The sequence below is a fragment of the Chelmon rostratus genome, chromosome 22, assembly GCF_017976325.1.
Source record: "Chelmon rostratus isolate fCheRos1 chromosome 22, fCheRos1.pri, whole genome shotgun sequence".
Lineage (NCBI taxonomy): Eukaryota > Metazoa > Chordata > Actinopteri > Chaetodontiformes > Chaetodontidae > Chelmon > Chelmon rostratus.
In genome coordinates, this window is record NC_055679.1 from 1,579,975 (window position 1) to 1,598,943 (window position 18,969).

Genomic DNA, 18,969 nt, shown 5'->3' on the forward strand with positions numbered 1-18,969 from the left:
TAAGATAAAAGACACTATGGGAAAAAAAAAGATTATCCCTTGACAGATATTATCATTACAACCCTTTATGGAAAGTGCTAACTTACTTTTTTCCCTTCCTCTCTTTCTTTCTCCATCTGTGCCACTCTGTCTCTCTTTCTCTGCCTCCCAACGGAGAGAAAAAGGCAAGGAGAGAAAGGAGGAATAGAAGAGTGAGTGAGCTCTGTCAATTGGAGTGAGTGCACTGCTAAGTCTGGCTACACTACAAAGGTTAGCAGATCTGACTGTCAATAGTGTCTTGTGGGTGGGAGGGGGAGGAGGGAGGAGACATGGAGGTGAGGTGGTGGAGGGAGGTGGGGGGCGGTCGCTTTGAGAGAAAGAGATACTTTGATATTTCGGAATGTTAGAAGGGTGAATGTGGAGAACTGGAGGTTGGGGATCTAATTACCGGGCCATAATTGGGGGCTGGGGAATAGGTTGCCGTCCTCTCAACTCGCTGCAGATCAATTATGTTAAGAGAACATCTGTAAGTAGAGCTTAATGAGGTCCATTAGAGCAACATGCGCTGCCTTCCCTAACGGTGCTTGTCAGCTTCTTGGATGAGCTGGAGTGTGCTGCTGACTGGGGACCTGGTGGAGGGGCTTAAATAGGAGAGGAGGCTCATTCTCCGCCGCTTTTCCCTGCCAGAGAACCAGAGAGAGACACACAGACAGACAGGGGAGGGAGAAGGTGAGGAAGCAGCAAGGGGGGACAGAGACGCTCTGTGAGCCTGGTCCGGGACGCGCAGAGCCGCGAGGGGGGGGAGTCGAGTTTAGGGGCGATCTCACATCCCATCACAACTTTTGCAGAGAAGCAACTGTTCTCCAACTACTGTCGCGAAGTTTTCTTCAGCCGATCCGGAGCGGAACGAGCCGCGAGAAAGTTGCCTGGTGGACACTTTGATTCAAAGCCAGCCGAGCAGAGAAGATAAACTCCGCCGCAGCGACCCTGAGCGTTTGTTTTGGGCATCCCTGGCTGCACTCCAAGGTACGTGTGTTTCTGGGTCGTGAATGTGAGGCTTTCCGCAGAGCGAGTCCTGCGCGTAAAGTGTCGGGCGAGCTGAACCCAGCCGGCAAACAGCTGCTGTATTCGGCTTCTCCACGAACAGGCTCCGTCCTCTCCTCTGGCGGTGTGGCGGTGTCGGGTTTAGGTGCAGGTCCCCGAGTATTTCTTCATTAGCGGAAGGGGCGGTGGGCTGAGGTCAGGTACAAACAAAACAAGCTGCTTCTCCGTCCGCTCGCGCATGTATGATGGGTACATGGAGGTGCGCGTTTCCGCTGGATGAAGACACTTGATCCGCGCCTTGTGACGGTCCTCTCCGTCCTCCACCTTCACCGCCGCCTCCTGTCTCCATCTTCCATTCATCCGGAGGATGAATAACTGGCGGAACGCAGTGAGTGAAGGGAGGGTGGAAGGGCACCGGGAGAGAGGTGGCAGCCTCACACACACTCACACACACTCTGCAGCAAATTGCATGATTACCAAGATAGGCCGCCTTGAAATAATTCAATCCATGACAAAACCTAATTACTGGCAGGTAATACCCTGTCAGCTTTAATGCATCTCATCACTCATAATGGCGCAGAGAGCATTTTATGACCCATCTCATTATCGCTGCATTTTAGGCTGGAGCCACATGCCAACTATTGACTTGTGTCTCCTCCTCCCACAGCCCCCCCCCCCACCAGAATATTTAAGGGAATAACTTACACTTGTCAGGCTGTGTGTTGGAACACTGTGTGGTGTGCATGCAATGGGGAGGCGGTGGCGGGGGATGTGGAGGTGTGTGTGTGTGTGTGTGTGTGTGTGTGTGTGTGTGTGTGGGGGGGGGGGGGGGGGGGGGGGTGCCCCGACATGTGGGCCTCATCATGGCCCCTCATCCAGTCCAAACAGGAGCGCTAATTGATGCGGACTGGCGCAATAACAGGGCGAAGAATAAGCTCGTCTTTTAATTACAGGAATGATTTAAATAAAGAGTGTGCAGAGGCGATAATCAGTCCGCAGCGGAGCGCGAGACCTACCACGACGCGCGCGCGCGCGAGCGTGTGTTTGTGTGTGTGTGTGTGTGCGCTCCTGGAGAAAGAAGGCCAGAGAAAGAGGAATCGATGACCTCGATGAAGATTGATTCAATTGTCCACATTAGATCTGCTCCCTCTTTATTTGCACTCTGGTTTTATTTTGTCCACCTTGTTTGTCAATAACAGAAGAAGAAAAACAAAAATCCAGGTGAATGAGACGCTCTGTACTCTTTTGTGCACTAATTGTTTTAAGCTTCATTAATTAGGGCTTCTAATAAACTCGGGAGTCCTGTTGAAGCAGTCTAGTTAAATCGAACACATTAAACCACAGGTCTGACTGTGACTGAAATAAATTCCTGATTTAAACCGTGTCATGATGTGGGCCCTCGTGTGGTGTTGTTTCGGTGTCTGGCCTAAAATCACCTCTCTCGATGTGTGAGTCCTGTTCACGTCTGTAACCCGCCTCAGTTGAACAGCGTGTGCTTTACGCTGCTGTTTGTTAAACTTTAGGTGTGAATATTCTCAGGTGTAGTTGATGCAGGACAGATGTCAAGTCAGGTGTCAGAGGGAATGCTGTTTTTTCCGCGCGATTAAGTGCCCCTGAAAGCAGCATTATGTCCGCCTGCATTCAGAGAAATGTCGGCATGAACTTGTCCCGGCGATCAACCCGCTCTCGTGCACTTTTTAACAAACCCACCTGCCTCTCTGTTTCTAATGCAATGAGCGCCGTGCGTCTGCACGCGCCCGCGGCTCCAACACTGAAGGACGTTGGAAAAAAGTGGGCGTTCCGGGGACGCGCACGTGATGCATGCCCTCCGTTACAGCGGAGCGGCTGGTAATAAGTGAATGACCTTATCGTGGCGGTGTAATGTCTCACCGGTGAGGGATTGGGGGGTTTGGAGATAATAAAGCTTGACTCGCCCCCCCCGTCTCTCGCCATTCAGTCGCTGACGCGCGGGGACGGGCCTGAGCCCCGCACACTATGCTCCACGGCGGGCGGATAAACACCTGTAGCTGGGCAGCATCGTGCACACCGCTCGCTCTGATCCATGTGGAGCTCATTATTTCCATCCTGAAGATCAGTGCGGCGCGACGCGCGATGTCAGTTTGGTGAACTTTTCCTGCTCAGAGGGGATCTGGAGCTAGAATCCGCTGCTGGAGTTCAGGCTTCTGCTTAACTTGTTGAGAAAGGTGAGTGAGCTGGAGACGAGCTGTGTTACTATTTCAGATTTTTATTATGTTATTATTATTATTTGTTAATTTTGGAACAACCATTAAAGCAATCATTAAAACGAGGCTGACATGAATTCAGGTGTCACGACTGTAGGGCTGTGAAATGTAAACGCGTGTGTGTGTGTGTGTGTGTGTGTGTGTGGGGGGGGGGGGGGGGGGGGGCAGTTGTGAACGAGCAGCGTAGATGTTCCGCTGGTGATGCTGGGGGAGCGGGGGTGAGGGAAGCGTCCCCCTTTTCGTTCTGTGTGCGCGATGCCCGGCTGCGCGTCAAAGCGCTGATGAGCGCGGCGGCGTGCAGCAGGAGCCGCTGTGTTCGGGGGCCAGTAGGATTAGATGGTGGCTGCGCCGCGGAGGGGAAGCATCTCTTTGTCGTCCTGCCATTCGCCGCCTGCGCCGCCCCGCGCACACAGCTCCGCTCGTCGATTAACGTGTGCTCACTCGCCGCGTGACGCCCGACGGCAGCGGACAGCTCGCTCCGGCTCCCTCGCCTGTGTTTTTGCTGGCCAGCGTTCCCCCCCACGACCACCACCACCACCACCGCCGCCGCCCCCACCGTCTTTTCATTCCTCTCTGGTCGCCGTGCTGGATTGTTCCGACTCTAACAAAGCCTGATCCCAGCCTGCCCGCAGACAGCTGCTCTCCGGACCAGGCGGCTCCGGGTTGCATGGTGGTGCTTCGGCTGCTTCAGCGGTTCAACAAATGCAGAAAAGGGAGAAAAGTTTCGGTAAGGTGTTTACTTTTGAATGAGCGACGCGTTTCGTGTGTGTTTTATGTGCCCTGCGACGACAAGTTCCAGCATCCCTGCGTCGAGGGCGACGTGTCCAGATCTGACCTGCTGCCGCTGCGCTAACCCGCTCCATTATCTCCGTTATTCCGCTGATAACCTTTCAGGAAGACGTTCGGGAGGTTTGCTCTGATGTTATGTTACTGATCGCACAGCTGATATATCGCTGTGCAGCCTCCAGTGTTATGTGCTTGTGTATGGCAAATTGAGCCTCCGTGTTAAATCCGTTATTGGCCTTTACCAGCACTCCGCTGCCATGGCAACAGTAATTAAACTGATAGGGTGAAATGTCAGCATCTTGTTACCGAACAGCTGGGACTCAGAAAGCAGGCTATCCTCCACCCGCTCCATCCCTCCGTCATCCTCCATCCGCTCTGAGCTCATATGATGATACATGTGGCCGGGGACGCGCAGCGGCAGCAGCCCGGGAGCCCAGCGAGTGGGAAAGGAGGGAAGGGAGGATACGAGCCAGCGCGCAAGCAAAACAGATATCATTAGAGCTCCGAGCAGCTGTGATTTCCCTTCCAGAAAATTAAGCTTTTGTTCAGCTCTCCCTCCCCCCGGCAGTCGGAAGAGCGGAGTGGTCAAATTCCTGCTCCGCTTCTCCCCCGAGTTGATTGCACGGCAAAAGGGGAGTCGAAACTCTTCCGTCTTTTGGTTTGGTAATGAGTGGCGGGGACTTTGTAGTGTTAACGAGGCTGGACGGATCAGTGCGGCTGAACAGGCGCAGTGGAGAGCAGCCGGCCGAGCAGCCGCGCGCCCCGCTCTCTAAATCCAGCCAATTAACAAATCTGCAGCCCCAGCGCGCCGGAACAAATGAGCTGAGCTGCTCACCGCGCTGCAACCTGTTCGCTGCTCTCTTTCCAAATCATTTCTCACGAAAAAATAGGAATAGGATTTGCGGCAGGTGAGGGAAAAAAATCATCTTAATGTGTAGTGACAGATTTTTCAATTAAAGGGCCATGTCAGTGTTTCATATAAGAGCTTTTAATACAACTCATTCAACTGTGAGCCTCACTGTCACTGAACTTACTTTAAAACAGAAAAAAAAAAAACATTTTTTCCCACATATCTGCTGATTTATTCATCATGACATTAGATCTTGAACATCAGGTGTAAGTCAGTGTTGTGTGCTCACTACATCCTGTTCGAGTCAGTCTGCAGCTCCAGGTGCATTCACACACAAGTGTGACAGGTGACCGGGTTGTCAGCCAAATGGAACTTTCATGTTCCGGTATTGTCGTGAAAATGAAAGGAAATCGCCGGCGTCCAGAAAGGAAGGAAAAGTGTTTGGAAAACATCTGTTTTCCTCATAGGAAGTGACGATCTGAGAGCTGCTCATTTCTAAATATAATCAATGAATCTGCTTCCTGACGTGTTTGAGCTAAAATGGCGAAAAGAAAGTTTCTGTGCTTTCAAAATGACAAAACCAACAACTGCACTTTAAGGAATATTAAGCATGCACTTATGTATGTGTGTGTATGTGTGTCCATGTGTGTGGCCTTATATTACTCATGTTGTGGGGACGTAAATGTGTTTACACAGTCACATTTGGGGGAGTCACCGTCCTTATGGGGACAAAACACAACTCCTCATCATTCAATTTGAAATTTTAGGGAGAAGACTTGGGTTAAAGTAAAGGTTGGGCAAGTAGTGGTTGTGGTTATGGTTGGAGTTAGACTCCAGGAAATGAATGTAAGTGTGTGTAATGTCCCCTAAAGTGATGGAAACACCACTCTCTCTCTCTCTGTGTGTGTGTGTGTGTGTGTGTGTGTGTGTGTGTGTGTGGTGAATTGGGGACAAAGGGGAGTGGGGGTGTGACTCTCCTCAGGGAATGGTAGGAGAATACTAATTCCAGCCCGGTGCGAGGCCACATTGCCCCCCCCCCAGTGGGCCAACAAAGGCTCTCCACAGTCAGCTCAGGCCAAACAATGCTGCCGCGGCAAAGCTCCTCGTCTGTAGCCACGCCCCTTTAACCACAGAGGAGGTCAACGTGGAGGAGAAAAAAAAGGTGTCCAGGAAGAAATGTGAAACTGTGGCTTTGTGTCTGTGTGGGCTGCTCGCCGCCCTCACAACACTTAAACAGCAGTCAGAGCCCAGTCTGCTGACCGCTGGCACAGTCCATAACAACAATATGAATGTCTTTTTTTTTCGCTTTAACAATGAAAAAAATAACTTAAAGACGACAAAATACGCGTGAAAATGTTAAGTTAAGGGCAGGGGTCCCCTCACACTGTTTTCCATACAAAGAGGAGTGTAATGAGTGTGTGTTTCTGTCTCCACAGAGAGTCGAGAGTAATGTGCTAATCAGTGAAGTCACCTGTTTCCGTCTTTGTGTTTCTGTGAGCTTTAAACACGCATCCTGTTCATTTCACATTTGGATCGACTTGAACAGAAGCTCACGTTGCTGCGTGCTGTCGGAGCGAGAAATATTCTTTGTGTTTTATGCAGGCCTGGACTGGACATTTCCTTTGTGCATCGCTTTGTGGGACATTACTTTGTTTCAGCAGCAAACTCCAAAATCTAGCAATTTCTAGTATACATGACATATTTTACCAAACGAAATTTTTAGTGTACTTAAAAATAAGTCTGCAGTTAATTTTATGTACACGGCACTGCGCTGGGCTTCCTTTTCAGTACATTTGTTACATTTCATCACAAGTGTGAACACACTACAAACTCAAATCCTGCTCAGGATTACTAGCCTTTGGTTTTGAATTAAGACGACCGTTTTTGTTTTTGTTTGTCTAATCACTTGCAAATTTGTTAATTGTTTTTTTTTTTGCAGATTTTACGATGTGCAAAAGAGCAGTTTGCATACTGACTTCTTGATTTTGTCCCTTTCCCAGTGTGAACACACCACCTGCTCCAAACCTGAGAACTTTAATCTGTGTTTTTGCACATAAAGAGTTTGATGCCTAATATGCTGTTCAGCAGTCCAGGCTAAAATCTGCGTGTCAGCGTGTGAAAGCACATTTTCACCTGTGTCTCATTTAATGTCAGTGTCATTTGAATGTTGGACTTACACCACCACTCCTGCTTAACGGCCACAGAGCAGCATGAAAACCAGTCAGAAACTGGGGCAGCTGCAGCTCAGGAGGCAGCGCGGGCCCTTCACTGCTCAGAGGGTCGGCGGGTCGATCACCAGCTCCTCCGGTCTGCATGATGAAATGTTCTTGGCCGAGATACTGAACCCCAAATTGCTCGCGATGGTTGTGCCATCACTGTGTGAGTGTGTGTGTGTGTGTGAATGGGTGTATGCAGAGTGATTATATCAAAGCAGCCGCAGTGTATCGACGCTTCATTTCACTTTTCCTGCCAATTAAACAAAACTTGTCACACACGTTAAATGGCACTTTAATATATCACATTCCTTGCTTCATCATTTAGTTCATCATGTCTTCGAATCGTTGTGTGTTTCTTTCCTCCATCATGAAGATGTCAATGCTGCTGTTGGACGAGTGCTTGAGGCCTCTCTCTGTGCTTCTCCCAGGTATACAAATGCTCTCCGTTCAGCCGGACACCAAGCCAAAAGGCTGTGCCGGCTGCAACCGGAAGATCAAGGACCGCTACCTGCTGAAGGCCCTCGATAAGTACTGGCACGAGGACTGCCTCAAGTGTGCCTGCTGCGACTGCAGGTTGGGCGAGGTGGGCTCCACGCTCTACACCAAAGCCAACCTCATCCTGTGCCGGAGAGACTACCTACGGTAAGAAAGACAGCTGACGTCTTCACAGCGTCTGTGTGACAAACGCTGCGTACCATCCAGATAACACGCAGTCTGCTGGCAGCGTGTGCAGGGCTGTTAGAGAGCTCCCCTCACACTGATTTTTATTTACAGCAACGCTTTCTTTGGGTTTTGCCCTGTGACCTTCTTTTAAGTTTGACAAATTTGACAACTACATATTTTTTATTTAGTTGAATTTGTATTTTGTTATTAATGTATCAGAATCTTTTCATTCTTGTTTTTTTTGTATTTAGAAAACCTCAGTATGAGTTTTAGGAGCCGCATAAATTTCATTTTTCTACTAGTTCCATGTATTTATCTCAAATTGGCTTCAAACATGGTTGTTATGGCACCTTTTCAGAATATTCCGAGCTGTTTAAAATGACGAGGCATCCGGTGAGAATAGTTGAAATCAAGATTTTAATAGATTATATGCATGTAGAATTTAGATTTGTACTAAACTTAAACATTAAAGTGACAGCTCATTACAGACCAGTAATCTAACTAATCAGGGAAACTGACTATAAACTATGAGTCTAAAACAGCATCAGAAGTAATAAATAACAGCGACCTAATAACCTGTGCTCAGCTTCAGTCCAGCCAAGCCATGCTGCTTCCCTTTCTGACTTCACACAGGTCAAGAGTTCACATTGCTAGCGTGAATTATTCTCAAAAGAATCACAACCAAAAGATAACACAATGATATGTTATAACAAAATCTTTCCAGCCTCTTCCCTGTTTCAGGAGAGTAAGACGTAACAAAGCAAAATGCAAGAGGTCGCTAGAGCCAATAAAGGAACAGCATCTGTTGATTGACAGAGGGATGCACCAACCGGTTCAAGCTGAAGTCTAACTTACAGCAGGTGGACCAGCAGCATTTAATGTGACCATATTCACTGAATACATTCAGGCTCATATATTTTGTCATCTTTTGGATTATTTTGTTCCATTCATTAGTCTGGATTGAAATTTCACTACATCAGCCTGAGGAGTCTCATGTGACTGCGCCAACATCAGAAGCTCTTGTTATTTAAAGGAGCAGCGAATGAATAGAGAATCTGACTCCAAAAGCTGCAGTCGAATGTATCGCTGTTTGATTCACAGAAACAGAAGTTGAGATCCTTTTTGTTTGCAGGTGTTTTGTCACCTGGTTTTATCGTTTATCAGCGTCACTGTCACTGAGCAGACGTAGTGAGTGCATTCGAGCTGGTATTAAAGGAACAATCAGTGATCTAAACATACACCAGAGGCTAGTCTTCTTCTCTAATCCTGTGAAGTGTTGCTACATCAGCAACGTCTGATTCATTCAACAAACCCAAACTTAGTTCTTGCATCTATGAAAGTCTATTTGGTAATAACGTGAGTATACATTCAGTTTATATGGTCAAAAATAACTAATTGATTAAAAAATATGTGAATAGGAGGTCAGATACACACAAACGAGCCGTCTCTCCTCATTGACAGACTACTTTAATGTATTCTTAGAGCGTAACAGGTAACTTTTTTTTACTGACTGGTTAAGATGGAGATTTTACTCCGTCGGTTTCCTCCAGAGCTGCCAGTGTTGGGGTTGTGCTGAGGCCTGCTGAGAGACAAACAGCCGCTTGCTGAAAAGGTGTCCGCACGAGGAATGAAATTATAGTTTGTGGAGGCCCGACACATGTCAAGCTTTGTACTGACACGAGGTACACGTGAAGCCATTCGTGTTTTACTTTCGTTCAGCTGGAGGAAGGTTTGATTTCTGCGAGAGGAAATAGATGATTCAAGTGTTTCCTGATCAGAATTAAAATAATCCAGGCCTGTTTGATCTGTCGTTGAAAACAAAACGGGAAAAATGTACAACTTCATATTTTTAGCTGATTTTAGGATGTGTCACGTGATAATATGGAGCACGCAGTTGCGAGAGCAGGCAGCCTTCCAGCTGAATTTCCCGCTCGCGTCCAACGTATCCGACTTCTCCGGACTGTGCTGCCGTCTCACCGCAACGCAGCATTCTGGGAGAACGCACAGCACTGTAGCTAATGTATGTCAGACTGTGGGCGTATGTGTCCTGTGTGCCTGCTGCAGGCCCTCGCACACTTCATTTCGTTTTAGCATCGGCGATGAGAGAGTCGCTGTTAGGTGCTGTGGACTAAGAGGCTTTGAGGAGAGGCTGCTGTGACAGAGAATAACCAAAAGGTCCTGAGCCTTACTGTGGGATTATCAACCTACTCACTGACTCAGCCGCAACACTCACACTAGCTGAGTGTGCAGTCAGGTGTGGGTGGAACATCATTTGAGACACTTTTTTTTATTATCAAGTAAAATATGTTTCCATCTGCCTGTTTTTATGCACTTTTTACATTTTCACACAGAAAAAACATGACGTAAGTCATCATTTAATGGGAAGGTTGGAGCTTTGGTTCCTGGCTCCACATGCTGAGGCATCCTCGTGCAAAACACTGAACCCCAAATTGCTCCCTATGAGAGGGGGAACGTAGAAGTTGCTTTGTAATCAAGGGTCCACCTCATAGCCAGACCTAACTGCAGTGCTGGAGAATCGTCTCGCTGCACCCCTTATCATTTGGGTATTGGGCAAAAAAAACCTCCCTGACTTGTTTACATTTCTTTAAACCAATCACAATGGTCCTGGGCAGCACAAAGCCCAGAATGCAGCAATGGTGCTCCTGCAAAATAGTTGCACTTGTTTTGGTGGAGCATTTGCGCATGGGGATAAACTTGCCATTTTCAGTGTGTAGGTTGCCAGCTCGGAGGTGGTTGTTGCTGTTTCCCATAGTGACGGGGGTTTTGAAAACGTCACCCCAAATTGGTAGCCAATGACAGGCAGGAAAGAAAAGTTACAGGCACTGGACGGCCCGACCAGGCCCTGAGCCAGACCCTCTGTTTGAAGTGCAGTCGAATCGTCAATGGATGAAGTCAAAAGTAACGTTGACCCAATCACGTTCTTTAATGCTGAACATCCTCCCATCTAGAGTGCAAGCTAATGCTCATCCATGCTATATCTTCCGTCATGCAGCTGCACCGTACATACGTTTGGAGTGCAGAGTGACTCCACTGTCAGACTTCCTTATGAACTGTGCAGTGTCCTAGAATAGCACCCCAGCTGACCCAGGTGGTCGGTGTGATGTGACACAGTAACACAGAGACAGTGTAACAGGTGTTTCACGGTTTATTGGCACTTTTCAGTTTAACTGCTTTTTGAGGGAATTTGAAATCTTCCTGCTGTGAAAACAGTAAAGGAGGGAAATAGAGTGCTGTATTTTTTGGGAGCCTAAACTCTACTTGAGTGTGGAAGAAAGTCCCTCTCCATCTCTTGTTTGTGCGCTCTGGTTCTCTTTTAGCTCCACACATGTGTACACAGACCAAATATTTACCTCCTCCCAGTGACCAGGCTCACCTTAAAACTACTGCTGCTTTACCATCAACACACAGTAGTTTTATTTAGATTCGACATACACAAGTACTATGTAGGGTATCACATGTGTATCAGTCCGCCACTGGAAATAGTCCCTAACAAATGCACTATTTCCCCCTGTTTGAAGAACATCTGCTAAAAACTACAGTGAAAAATGATGCTATGTATAAGTGAAATGTTTTGTATAGCTTTATATCTTCAGTAGGAGCCAGTGGGCTCACTGTGGACAGAGTGATGCATTGTTTGGGGTCTTTTCATGAGATTTGCTGATAATAGGAAAATGCAGTATTTTGAACTGTGATCAAGTGTCACGTAAATATCTCCACACGTCGAGCCAACACTGAAAAGTGTTCGTCCATCGGCTGCCCAGTGTCCACAGGTCTTTACTGCCGACTGCAGAGCTTCAGAACAAACACCGTAAACGCCATCAGTGAATCGGTTGACGTGGACATTGTTTGCCCAACGCCAATGCATACAGTAGCAGCGAGGCCAAGCGAGTATGTCTGAACAGGCGTGCAGGGTAAGAGGGAGACCAATTCCAACATGTTATTCTTTCATCTTCAAAGTTCAAGGTGACTGAATTGATTTGACGCCCGCTATCACGCGAGTGGCCTACCCGCGAATGCGCCCTGACATCTCCTCAATGCTGGCTAATGAATGGCAAATATAGCAAACCGCAGCACTCCACATCTGATCTGCAGAGCAACAAAGAAAGCCGGGCTCCATCACTGAGGCAATCAATGGCTGCAACGTCGCATCGCAGTACAATTTCAAACACACACACACACACACACACGCAGGAATACACACACCTTCCTTCAAACCTAACCACAATTATATTATTTCTACTTATGTTTATCTCGGTCTTTCAGCCCAGGTTAGTGACAGGAGAGGAAAAAATACGGATGGCTTCACTTTTAGTCCGTTTTTATATTCCCTTGGCTTTAAAGGGAAATTATTTGGGCCTTCATTACACACCCGCACCCCCTTCTCCAAGCCAGTCCTTTTCTTCTTAGCAGGGTGGCATGTTATTAGACCTGACATAACCAGGGTTAATAGAATTCTTCAGGGGTCTACAACCATGAGCGATGTGATCCCACCAGCAGAGAAATAATAATCCTCTGTTGGAACACACACAAAACTGAGTCAAAAAAAAAAACAAAAAACAAATATTGGGTAAAAAATCTTAAAGCTTCAGCAGCCCCTGTGTGATCAAATATGACGTACAGAGAGGAATTTGTGTGTGTGTGTGTGTGTGTGTAACCAAGCCGTCCCTTCATAAACCTGCGACGGCAAACATAATTACAGGTATTATCTCCTAGAGCTTGATTTGTGCTTTGCTCTCTCTGAATACGGAGAAATGCGGCGAGAACACTTTATCAACAAATGATCCCTTTGAAACCAAAGCCTCCATTGATGATACTGGTAATAGCGCGACGCCACTGTTTATGCTGATGTGTGATTTTCACAGTACAGAGCGATAATGTTCGAAAGCCCAGAGGAGGGAGAGGAGCAGACAGACTGACACGTTTAAGTTTAAAAAACGCTGAGAAAATGAAGACTGCGGCACGGCGGCCTGCTGAGTGCCGCCGCGCGCACACACACACACACACACACACACACAACGCGGCGCTGGCTCCAAGGCCGGGCGCAGGCATGAAAAAGCTGTTGGGCATCAGTTAATGGAAAACTGTAAATTCCAGGCATCCATTTTAAAGACAGCACCAGGAGAACACTTATTTATTTATCTATCTATTCATTCATTTTTTTAATCCAACTTCAATTTTCCTCTACAGTGGTTTTACTAAGATTGTAAATGCAAGCAAACTCACAGAGCCGTCAACATGGCTGGATTTATTAACGTTTTGGAAAGCTGGCTATCAGTGAGAGATAACCAACATGTAGAGCATGGTTCAGTGTAATAACTTACATTTTTCCCTCCTTCAGAATCAACTTTGTAGTCCGCAGCCACCTTGTATAACCATGTATGTAAATGTAAATGAAAAATGTATCTTTTTTTCATCTCACATCTGGCTTATGATGCACTGTCAGTTTGTATGTCGGCGTCAGACGTGACTGTGACATCAAGTCAGGCTTTATCTCCAGGGACCGGCGGGGATGAAGAGAGAAGGCTCAGGCTGTCTGAGGCGCATCTATTATTTTCAGAAATCTCATTTAGATACATTCTTCCTTATGAGCATGTGTCATACCTTTTAATAAAAAAAAAACCTGCTCGGCGTGTGATTGCTCGCAGAGCAGCAAAATGCAGTTTCCTGAGCTCAGACACACCCTCACGCACAATCCAGTGAAGGGTTTAAAACCATGATCTAAAATTCTGAATTCATTTCATTTCAGCGTGTTTGTGCACACGTCGTTTATTATCGTCCGTATTTCACACGTTTTCTGTGTGTGTCTCTAATGTTCCCCGTGTTAAACAGGCCTAATGAGCATTCAGGTTGAAGGTGAGGTAGTTAGTGCGTTTAACCGCTGGACCGTTCACGTCTAATCACCCCAAACAGCCGAGGCGCCGCCTTCGCAGCTTGCAGCGTACGCCAACGGCTCGCGCAGTTTGTTTGTGTCGCCGTCATTTCACTTTCCCCTCTCTGTGCCTGAGTGATTCACAGTCAAAAAGCCTCGAGATAAGCCCCCGTTTCTTGCCAAAGTTGAAACACTTTCAAGCGCTCGGATGCGTCCTCGCCTCAAATTCACACCCGCTCGCGCCTTCGCATTAGGCCTCTGTGCGTCACCTCTGAATTAGCTTCACGTTCAGCCTTAGCACTCCGCTACAGTGATACAGCCAACATCTGAGGATAAGACACTCGCTCTCTGGAGACTTGAAAGATGGCTGTAAGAAGTCTGTAGTTTGCGCCTTCGCGGAGAACAGTGGGACAGATGAGGAGAGCGATAACATGATATAGAAGCAGGATATTTAACAGCAGCTTGGAAGCTTATTGGACCAAACTGAGCATATGGAAGGACAGTGGACTGTTCTTAGAGCCACTTCTAATGGACATGAATCCAAACTGAACTTCTTTTAGGCCTACAGGAATGAGTGCTGCTAACTGTAAACTGGCTAATGTAGCTTTACTGATACGGATGCATCACTGAGTAGTGATTGGTTATGAAAAATAAAATGTATCCCCCCTGAAAAAGAGAGAAAGCAGCAACAGAGCCGCCAGTGTCGGACTGAATAATGGAGTGGTAATTAAATGGCCAAATTACACACGGCCTCATTCCACAGAGCGGATCGGACTCCCAGCTCGTTCAGTCATTATTGAGGCGTCGACGGATCGCAAACACCTCCGCAAAAAGAGCCGAAAGCCTGCGATTTCCGAGTAGCCCCCGCACGACATCCCGCTCACTTGACGATAGCCGTGCTCCTGGGAGATCTGCAGGAAGCCGGGTGTAGTTTGTCATCAGCTCTCTCCTCCCCGACTCTCTGCAGGCTGAAAGATTCAGGCCAGCTCCTCTTTCTCTAATGACTAGCGCAGATGTTCAGCCGTTCTCCCGACGAGCGCTGAAGGGCACGAGGACATCCTCAGCCAGGCCGCCGGTCAACAACACCAGAGCTCCCTCTTCTTCGGCTGCTCGGCTCCAGCTGCAGTGTGGGGTCTGCTCAGAGAGGAGAATCACGGTAGCGCTGTGCATCCTTTAGTTAGAGCTTCCCTCATACATACGTCTGCACAGATATTGTAGCCTACAAATAAAACATCTTAAAAAGTGTCACTGAATGTAAGCAGTGAGCAGGGTGGCTGGTGAATGTCATGTTTGCTTGTTACATTATAGCAGCTGGAAGTGCAGGCTAATTTTTAAACTTCACACAATGATAGCATAATGTCAGTCTTTCAAAAAAAAAATCAGCGCAAACATGACGTTCATTTAGAAATAACAATACTCAAGCATGTTTACAAGTCTCATGTTCATTTACATGCTTTGTAATAACCAAGGCGTCTTGAGAAAAACTAAACAGGAATTTGTATGAATTTCCTTTTACATGATTAGAGGCCAGACCAGAACCAAAACCAGGACCACTTAAATTGAGATAGAAGACCATCGAGACCACACATTTAACATTAGTGTGTAAACGGCACAGCCAAAATGAGGATGTTTGCTTGTTTACATGGCAAAGACACGCTGTTGGAAATAAGTGTTACCTGCACCTGTATGTGCAGAACAGTGCAAATTACAAGTCAACCCCCCCTCCCACGGGACAAAGAGGGGCGCAGCGTCACTACTCAAAACACACAGCTGCTCAGAAGTAAAAGTGCAACCTTGATTTCGGCAAGACGGCGAGAACCAGATGTGCTGTAAGCCAGCAGTGATCGATGTGGAATTCTGCGAAACCAGGAAGGGGACGGCGGCGGTGTCATGAATGGCGTCGCTCTTCAAATCGAGGAGAACTGATTAATTTAGCGGGCTGAAGGACCTGTTCACGTCGGCGCGTCGTCTTCACTCCACTGTTTAACGGCTGCAAGGTCAACCTCGGCGAGAGCGTCGCATCAAAGATAATGTTTGTGTCTTTCTCTCCCATGACTGCACCTGCGCTGTAATTGTTTTTTCGTTTTTTTTTTTTTTTTCCGTTTTGGAGGAGAACAGGGAGGGTTTTGTTTTTTGAAGGATGTGGTGCTCTGAAAGGTTACGGTGCCTGCTGTGCCACTGAATGCCATCATCATTACTTACTCTGTCCTTGTGCTTTGCCACATTTTCGTTCCTCTGCGCTCTGTTGCAGTTTAAATCTGAAAGTCAAGTCAGTCACGCGCTGCAGGCCAGCAGGCGTCGGCTCATACTCTTATGTGATTCCTTGTGTTTGAGGCGGTATCATTAATTAAGATATGTAAAAATGGCATAAACCTAGCGTAAGGTTAAGTTTTAAAACCGGTATGCAGCGGTCTTTGTGCTTAACTCAAAGATTCCTCTCAGGACAACATAATTTTTTGAGGCCTGAAAAGGAAGCAGCCTTCAGCTCTTTTGAGTCCCTTGAGTACTTGAGGGGGAGAGTTTGCCTGGAATGCGTCAGTTCATTCAGACCCCAGATTGAATCCTGTCTCTGCTGCTTGTTATTACAATAGAGCTCTCAGCAGGCACAAAGGGCCTCTCCTGCTCGAGCTTTTAATGGGACTTATAGGTGGAGAATGCAGCACTCAGTCTGTCAGCCTTGCCACTTTACCTTCTTATTCCTTCATCTTTTTCCCTCTCGCTCCTCTCTCTCTCTCTCTCTCTCTCACACACACACACACCTCTCTCCATTTCCCTCTTACAACCCCAATTCCAAAAAAAGAAGACTTGAGACACTGTGTAAAACATACAAAAAACAGAATGTGGTAACATGCTAATCCTTTTTGCTATGTACTCAATTGAAAACAGCACAAAGACAATATATTTAATGTTTGACCTCATCAGCTTCATTGAATTTTGTAAAATATCTGCTTATTCTGAATGTGATGCAGCAACACGTTTCAAACAAGTTGGGACAGGAGCAACTAAAGACTGGGAAAGAACACCTGTTTGGATCATTCCACAGGTAAACAGGCTGATAGTATCATGGTTGGGTTTGAATCATCCAGGAAAGACTCAGTCAGTCACAAGCGAGGATGGAGTGAGGGATGGAAGGATGGAGCACGTGATTGGATAAAGGATGTTACTACATGTATCAGGATTGTCAGTAAACACAGTTCATTTATAAATGACTGCATTCTTTTTTTATCTATATTTTACGCAGCGTCCCAACTTTTTTGGACTCAGGGTTGCTAGTCTCAGCCCTGTTGGTGTGTTTGATGCTGTTAATCAGGCTCTCCATCACTTTTGAGGGGACACAGATGATTACCTGAATCTAATTACATACAAGGGGGAAACTTTGATGTCTTTTATGTGTTTCTGCCTTTGCCCCCCAACCACCACACACACACACACACACACACACACACACACTCACGCTCCTCTCCTCCAACCACATCACCCCTCTTCCCCCTCTCCCCCTGGAGACTCCTCTGTATGAGGCTAGACATACATGCAGCGGCGAGGAGGCCTCAGCGCTACAAGGTGAACTATTCCCTGGCACGTGTTATTATTAATAACTGCCAGAGAGAGGGGTCACCCAAGACAACTCCTTGAAAAGAACCCCAGGCAAGGCAAGTAGGCCGCAGCTGGGCGTGTTGTAAAACAATACCCCCCTTCCCCCTGAGGAGACACGCTGCTTAAAACAAGAATAATGCATCGGGAGAGAGGGGAGAGCCGCGCAAGCCACATTTTTCGGCCGTGAAAAATTAAGATGTCACCACCTGGCGCTTTTAAGCACACCTTTACCACTGAGCCGAAGGTATTAGAATATGAATAGGTCAGGGCCATAACTTTCAACACCCTTTCTCTCCGTCTCTTTCTCTACACCCCTGCTTTGTCCATAAACTACTGACGGCGGCGTTAAATTCAAACGGCTGGTTTGAATTTAAACCGGAGCCACCGGGAGGAGCCGAGATGAAAATGGGAGAAGCTCTAATCACCAGTCAAATTATGGGACATCTCTAGTTAGTGGAATTCATGGGGTTTTTATGGGCATTTTAGCTGCGCGGCACAACAGCGCAGTTTCGGTGGAAATGCAGCGGGTGTGATCAAGGTTTGAAAGCGTGGCATGCGGTGCCAAGTAATCACATGGCAACATCAACATGAATTTGTTTGTTTTTTATCCAAGGCAGGACAGTGTTTTGCTCCAGCGCGGCTCACACAGAAATAGAGTACACTGTATCTGAATCCCACATGTTCTTGTTTCTTTTGACCGAGGGGAATGTGCGACTGCAATTTCCTCCCTCTAACCTTTTCATAGGGTTTCTTTAGGCCTCGCTCAGTTTGCGTGCATCACAACTCCAGCTTTAACGTCCTCGGCATAATTCACCCCTCCATCTCTCCGAATGAAATTGGTTTTGGTGGGGTCAAGGTTCATGGTGCGGCCCGTGTTATGACTTGATCTGATCGGTGCTGAGGAATAGAATGGGGTAATTCTCCCCGTGCTGCCATCAGGCCTATAGCATAATATTTTCATGGCTCGGCATAAAGTCGTAAAATTGCTGCATGACTTTCTCTTGTTTGTTTTGGGGATTTGAAAGGAGCTGAGATGTGTCCTGCTGCAGTGATTCCTCCCACACGATCAGCGAGAGGAGAGTCTGATGGCTCAGGCTGTTACAGTGAGAGGGATGATGTCAAAGATTGTCGGAGGAGGAAAACTCCTACATTATTTATTCTGTTAACTCTTAGATCCCTGAGAATGACAGATGATCCTCTCTAAGAAACCTGTTCGGGTTTGTGTTTTCCACTGCTGATGAACCAGCAGCGATGTAACCACACACTGTAGGTAATGAATGAAGAGGCCTGTGTGTACAAGAGGCTTGGTTTTTTCCACATATGATTTCCCTTAAAGCTGCGTGTAAAGTGGGAGGTGACAGACCTGCGGTGTGCTTCACAGCTGCCGGCCCTTTGTTTGGAAAGAAAATGTTCTGATAGTTTTTACTTATTTTGCCATCATATTTATCATTGATTATGATTATATTTAATTAATACCTTTTCAACACATACATTTTTTAATTTACAACCCTGCATTATGCACCTTCACATGTGTTATGGTTCTGCCTAAACAATCAAATGTAAAGATACAAAAAATATCACAAGCATCTTAAAAAAAAAACACCATTTTTAATTTGTGTGTAAAAACAGCTGTGAGCCCTTCATGTGAACGCACAGACTACACTCACCACAAGTAGATTATAGTGGTTTAATCCTTAATGGAAA

At 46.8% G+C, this 18,969-nt stretch overlaps 1 protein-coding gene across 1 annotated transcript in view; it reads left to right on the plus strand.

Moving 5' to 3' along the window:
• Window positions 1-3,924: 3,924 nt before the first annotated feature.
• The window catches only part of lmo3 (LIM domain only 3), a 46,022-nt gene continuing 30,977 nt past the window's right edge, over window positions 3,925-18,969 (plus strand). Inside the window, exons 1-2 of the mRNA XM_041964107.1 lie at window positions 3,925-3,993; window positions 7,547-7,760. Coding sequence (XP_041820041.1) covers window positions 3,969-3,993; window positions 7,547-7,760 — 239 coding nt within the window. The 5' untranslated portion in view covers window positions 3,925-3,968. The remainder of the gene's footprint in view (window positions 3,994-7,546; window positions 7,761-18,969) is intronic.